The 6,751-nt window shown below is 40.2% G+C and overlaps 1 protein-coding gene across 1 annotated transcript; it reads right to left on the bottom strand.

Moving 5' to 3' along the window:
* ERICH5 (glutamate rich 5) lies at window positions 1–5,192 on the bottom strand. Its single transcript, XM_049853897.1, has 2 exons — window positions 4,202–5,192; window positions 1–113 (listed from the first exon to the last, which is right to left on the bottom strand). Exons 1-2 carry the CDS (start codon window positions 5,190–5,192, stop codon window positions 1–3), a joined length of 1,104 nt encoding a protein of 367 aa, XP_049709854.1.
* Between the last annotated feature and the right edge of the window lie 1,559 nt (window positions 5,193–6,751).

Consider the following 6,751-nt stretch of genomic DNA (forward strand, 5'->3'; position numbering starts at 1 on the left):
CTATGTGGCTGCTGAAGGGTCCACAGCTTCTCCTGTTTCTTCTACTTTTGTTTCAGCTCCTTCACTTATTTTGTCATTCTCCATCTCAGTTTCAACCTTTTCTCCGGTTTCACCTGGAAAAGTAAAAAAAGGAGACATTCATTTAGCAGTAAAAATAAAGTACCCACAGTTTGCTTCCAGTGGGGCAGTTCTTGCTCTTTAGGTCTAAACAGTAAGTTTCTCTGGTGATGTCATGAAAGGTGGTAAATGGGATGGCTGTGATAACTTCCCTGGTTCTCTCAGATCCTCTGAATGGCCAATGTTGAGTACTTAACCTCTCTGAGTCATGGCATTCTCTTGCACAAAACCAGGATACACAATGACCCAAGAAATGACGGTAGAACGTACTACAAATAGAAAACTCCATTTATATCTAAAGAAAAAGGTGGTCCAGGGTGCCCAGTGACCTGTATTGTTTGGCCATTATGGTGTTTAAAGAAAACAATAGTGAGTGTTTAAAGACTGCGAACATTTAAAAGTCTGTACATCACACATACAAATCTGTTTCCTTGAGAAGTCAGTTTTGGCAACACTGGCTCCCATTTGCATATGGGAACAATCTTCTGAGACCAAGAAGCAGCTCCCTCTTATGTCAGGGCTGTGCTCTCCTGCCCATCATGGCCTCTCAGGGCTCCCTATGGTATTACATGTGCCCCTCACTTCACTCGTTTTTATTATCCTAGTTCCTAAAGAAGGTTCCTGGATAGCAAAAACAGTTAAGGACTTGACCACTAGCCAAAAGGTTGGTGGTTCAAATCCACCCAGAGGAGCTGCAGAAGGCAGGCCTAGCAATCTGCTTCTAAAAGGTCGCAGCCTTGAAAACGCTATGGAGCAGTTCTACTCTGCACACTTGGGGTTGTCATGAGTCAGGGCCAACTTGATGGCAACCGTTTAGTCCCTAAAGACTTTTGAGTTTGCCAAACATTTTTAGGTGCTTCTCCCTTGTTGTTTCCAGAGCACTTTATTTTAAAAAACTTATCTCAATAGATTAAGGCAATTTTAAATTCTGCCTTCGCTCAACAGATTGTGAGCCCCTTGAGAGCAGGAGCCATCTCTTATTCATTCTGCACCCCCAGCACCTAGCATGTGGTTAGGCACTCAAAAGACACTGAGCTAATGAATAAAAGAATTGAGAAACAGATGGGAAACTCAATTATATTTTACTGTGAGCTAATATTTACCAAAACGTAAATCCTGCCCCAGAAGAAAATGGTATTTTTTCATTGTAACTCCAATAAAGATCAGTAAAAAATTCCATTTGTTTTACGTTGGTAAGATATATTTAAAAATAAAAAATACCATATGCCAAGACACAATACATTTTTTCTACTCCTCTCTTAAAGATAAAAAGACTATAGGAGAGTCCAGAAATAAACCCACAACATCTACGGTCAACTGATTTTTGACAAGAGTGCTGAAACCATTTGACAGGAAAAGAAGAGCCTTTTCAATAAATGGTGCTGGGAAAACTGGATTTCCACATGCAGAAAAACAAAAGAGTATTCATGCTTCACACCATACACAAAAACAAATTCAAAATGCATTAAGGACCCAAATGAGAAAGCTAAAACCATAAAATTCTTAGAAGGACAAACAGAGGCAATGCTGTCAGGCCTAGCTTTCAACAATGGATTATCTATTAACAGTAACAAAAACACAAACAGTAAAGGACAAAATAAATAAATAAATGGAACCCCATAAAAATTAAAAACTTTTGTCCATCAAAAGATTTTACCAAAAAAGTGAAAAGACAAGCTACAGATTGGGAGAATATCTTTGGAAACTGTATATCCAATAAGAATCTAATACAAAATGTTGACAATTTAACAACAAAAAAACAAATAACCCAATCATAAAATGGGCAAAGACTCGAATAGACATTTCACCAACGAGTATATTTAAATGGCCACCAAACACATGAAAAGATGCTCAGTGTCTTAGGCATCAGAGAGATGCAAACCAAAGTGACAATGAGACACCATTTCACTCCCATTAGGATAGCTAAGATTAAAAACAAAAACAGAAAGTCACAAATGTTAGTGAGGATATGGGAAAATTGGAACCCTTATCCACTGCCAGTGGGAATGTAAAATGGTACAGCCATGGTGGAAAACAGTGTGGTGGGTCCTCAAAAAACTAAAAATAGAACTACTATATGACCCAGCAATTCCAATTCTCCGTAAATACCAAAAATACTTGAAAGCAGAGACTCAAAAAGAGATTTGTACCAATATTCACTGCAGCACTATTCACGATAGCCAAAAGGTGGAAACAACTTTAATGCCCACCAATAGATGAATGGATAAACAAAATGTGGTTCAAACATACAATCAAATAACTACTCTGCCAGTAGGAGGAATGAAGTCTTGATACATGCTATAGTACGGATGGAACCTGAAGACATTATGCTGAGTGAAATAAGACAATCATATAAGGACAAATATTATATGACCTTGCTTATATAAAGACAAGCAAAGGCAAATGTACAGAGACCAAAGTTTACTAGGAGCTACAAGGGGTGAGGGGGAGGGGTAAAGGGAGGCTTAACTGTGATGAAAAATCACATTGATTAAGAGTAGGGTTGCACAGCCAATTATTGTAACTGCTGTCAATAAGTTGTATATCTGTAAAAGTTGAATTAGCAAACGTTGTGTGATAAATACCTTTACAACATCGACAAAAAATAAAGAGCAGCTGCTGAGGCTGCTTATGTACAACCAAACACCTTATAGGATTTGGCTCCTTGGTGTAGAGGTTTAGGGTCATGGTTTCACACACAGGACATCCCAGTTAATTTGGCCTAATAACGTGTGTAGCGCTTCTGCTCTACCTCCTAATTTGTTGCACAGGGCCTGGACTCTTGAAACTTGCAAGCAGCATTCTCAGGCATAACAATTGATTTCTATTCACCTGGAGCAAGAGAGGAAGAAGAAGAGTCAGGAATAGAAGAAGGATATGGAATATGTGGCTATTGCCTCCATGAACAACTGCCTCCTTTGCTGTGAGACCAGAAGAACTGGATGCTCCCCGCTACCGTTACTGAACATTTTGATTAAAGATTTTGTAGAAGAATCCTGATCAAAAGAGGGAAAATGCAGAACAGAATTTCAAATTCTCATGGAGCTATGGAAGGTGGATAATCCTCTGAAAGTATTACCCTGAGATAATCTTTAAACCTTAAGCCAAAAATATCCCCTGAAATCACCTTAAAATCGAACAATAAACCAAAACAAACCCATTGCCTTCGAGTTGATTCTGACTCATAGCAGCCCTACAGGACAGAGTAGAACCGCCCCATAGGGTTTCCAAGGAGTCGCTGGTGGATTTAAACTGCCGATCTTTTGGTTAGCAGCTGAGCTATTAACTGCTGCACCACCAGGACTCCAAAACCAAACCACAGTTTAGCTTAACTACTAACAAAGGCCTGCCTTGAGCATTGTGCTCTTGTGAGAACTACCGATATGTATATTTATGGGATCAAAATGACAACAGCAGCTCGAAAGATTAGATAGGAACCTTAGGGAGCAGTGAATTTATGTTAATGAGAGAGAAACAGCTCAGAAAAGGAGGGTGAGAATGGTTGCACAACTAGAAGAATGTAATCAGCGTCACTAAACTGCACCTGTAGAAACTGTTGAATTGGAATATGCTTTGCTGTGTATATTCTCAACAACAAAATAAATAAAATTTAGAGAAAAAAAAAAAGACTGTAGGAGGGTAGGAATCAGACAGACAGTCCTTTCCTAAGGATAAGATTAGCAAAGGTGAAAATTAAACTCTAAGATCCATTATTTGTGCATTCTTTTATTGAAAGGTCAATTCTGCTACCCATTTATTCACCTTGACTTTGGTATGCTCATACTATACATGTGGCTTGATGAAGAAGGAACTGGGAAAAATCTAGAAATTTTAACATGTTGCCTCCACTATTTGATTCCACTTAACAGTCAAGCTCTTGGGTATAGACTACGCTTTAGAAAATTTTTGCTGGAAAGCTGAACTGAGAATTGACAGAACATTCATTTCCCATAAATAGAAGCCTTCTTGGTTTGGGTCAAACGAACTCAACTGCCTAATACAGGGACTCCAATGAGCCATCGCCACCCCCAGAGCTGTGCCGATGGAGTTCATCTAAACATTCTGAATTTTTAACAACTTTTACCTTCAATGTGTTGGTCCTCTTCATTAGTGTCAACTTCCCTGACCATTTCCACAGTCGCCTCTGGCTCTACAATTCCTGCTGGATGCTCCAAGCTTCCAGCTATTCCCTCTGGTTGGATCTGTCCCATGCTTCCAAGAACTTCAGGAGCTTTATGGAGGGTATCATTTTTTACAGCTGTTTCCACAAGAGGACTTCTATCCGATATTTCTGATGTTTCATTCTTTTTGGGAATTGTTGGTAGAAGGTGAGACTGTTCATCTTTTTCCCCTTTTTCTTGAAGTTGCTGCTCTTCAGCTATTTCCCCAAGCTGACTTCCCTCCAATATTTCTGAAGATTCATTCTCTCTGGGAACTATTTCTGGAATCTGGGGCTGGTCATCCTTCTCTGCTATTTCTTGAGCTTGTAGCTCTCCAACAGTTTCCAGAGGATGAATTTTCTCAGATGTTCCTAGAGGTTTCATCTCTTCAGCAGTTTGTGGATTCTCAGTACCTTCCACTGTTCCAGGAGGAGCCTTCTCCCCTACCTTCCTCAAAGGCTGACCCTCGGCTTCTGTTCCTAAAAGTTCAGTCTCAGTCTTTCCTTTCAAAGGCTGAGTTGCTGTCGCTGCTTCCACATCTTTCTTCTTTTCTTCTGTTCCTGGGGTATCATCTTTGCCACCCAGTTGAGGTGGCCCAGAGTCCTGAGGTCCCTCTAGAAGCTGAGACTTCTCTGTGGATCCTGGCTGATCTAATTCCTTTCCTGTGGACCCTGGTCGATCAGCTACATCCTTTCCTGTGGAGGCCAGGGGGTGTTCAGAGGGGGATTTAATGCCATTAGCTGTAGACCTTGCTGAGATCTGGAGCTTCCCCAATGGAGGAAGGCTTTCCCTTTGAGCATTTTCATAAAAAGTGGATTCTTTTCCCATTTTATGTGGTTTAGGTTGGGCAAAGCAGGATTCACTCTCTTCTGTGGTTGGAGAAGACTCATTTGAAGTTACTTTTTGATCATTCATTTAAAAAGAAAAAGAGAAAACACAAATTATTGTTTGGTTTGTGTTATAGATTGAATCGTGTTCCCCCAAAATGCGTGTCAACTGGGCTAGGCCATGATTCCTAATATTGTGTGATTGTTCACCAATTTGACATCTGATGTGATTTTCCTAGGTTTTGTAAATCCTACCTCTATGGTGTTAATGAGGCAGGATTAAAGGCAGTTACGTTAATGATGCAGGACTCAATCTACAAGATTAGCTTGTGTCTTAAGTCAATCTCTTTTGAGATATGAAAGAAAGAAGCAAGCAGGGAGACAGGAGGCCTCATACCACCAAGAAAGCAATGCTGGGAGCAGAGCGCATCCTTTGGACCCGGGGTTCCTGTGCTGGGAAGCTCCTAGATCAGGGAAAGATTGATGACAAGGACCTTCCTCCAGAGCTAACAGAGAGAGAAACCTTCCCCTCGGAGCTGGTGCCCTGGATTTGGACTTCTAGCCTCCTAGACTGTGAGAGAATAAATTTCTCTTTGTTAAAGCCATCCGCTTGTGGTATTTCTGTCATAGCAGCGCTAGATAACTAAGACAGTTTGTATCTTGAGAAAGTGAATTGGTGTTTAAAAAAGGAGGTTTAATAGTTCAAGACAGTCCCAGGTGCAATTGTGTACAGAAGGGTTATACCATGACCCCTATGCTCTTCAAGTCCCTTTCACTGTCTTCAGCTCAAAAGCCTCCTCTTAAACTTTGAGGCATTCTAAAACCAGTTTTCTCTTATTTGCTCTTTGTGTACCTTCTCAGAGCTCCTGTCCCATATTCTGATTTAGTACATTTCATTTTGTTTTCTCATGTTCTGTTTTCTGTCTCACCCTTTCTCCTCTCTCAACTTAATAGAAGATTTCATGGTATTTGGTCCTTGGGCTGTTAGAGGTCTTATTTTCCTTTTGAAGCAGAATGGCCATTAGTGAAAGGAAAAGGTCCCAGGGCACAGAAGCCCTTGTAGGTAAAGGCTAAGATGTCTGGAAAGGAAAGCATCAAGGACAGTTCAGTCTGAGTTTCACTTTGGGGACACAGTGGGGAGAGAACTCAAGAGAGAGTTGGGAAACAAGCATTTTAATTCTGGCTCTTCCTCTAACTGTGTGACCTTAGGAACTTATCTCACAATCATCTCACCTGTAAGATGGCGGTGGTACTCTCTCTCCCACCCATCTCAGAGTAGCACGAAGCATCACATCACATTAAACAGTGGATGTGAAGGTGCTCTGGACAGTTTAAGACAAGCAATTTGGCAATATGTTTATACTCTTCGACCTAGTAATCCTAATTCTGGATTCTAAAGCCACACTCCTTAGGAAAACTCTCTGGAGAAAAATATAGCATCTCAATATTTTTTATAATTAGGAAAAACTGGAAAACAACTTAAAAGCTTAATGATTTGAGGAGATAAATATTCCACTGGATGGAACATCATCATGCCACAAAAAAGATGATTATGAAGACCATACGCTAAAATGGGAAAATAATTATGATATAATAACAGTCATGAATTGAATTATGTCCCCCCAAAAATGCGTGTATTAACTTGGT

Source organism: Elephas maximus, chromosome 15, assembly GCF_024166365.1.
Source record: "Elephas maximus indicus isolate mEleMax1 chromosome 15, mEleMax1 primary haplotype, whole genome shotgun sequence".
Taxonomy (NCBI): domain Eukaryota; kingdom Metazoa; phylum Chordata; class Mammalia; order Proboscidea; family Elephantidae; genus Elephas; species Elephas maximus.

Coding starts and splice junctions, on each gene's coding strand:
- ERICH5 (XM_049853897.1), bottom strand. CDS start 5,192: ATGAATGATCAAAAAGTAACTTCAAATGAGTCTTCTCCAACCACAGAA. Junction 114..4,201: donor AGAGGACCAACACATTGAAG/GTAAAAGTTGTT, acceptor TTACTTTTCCAG/GTGAAACCGGAGAAAAGGTT.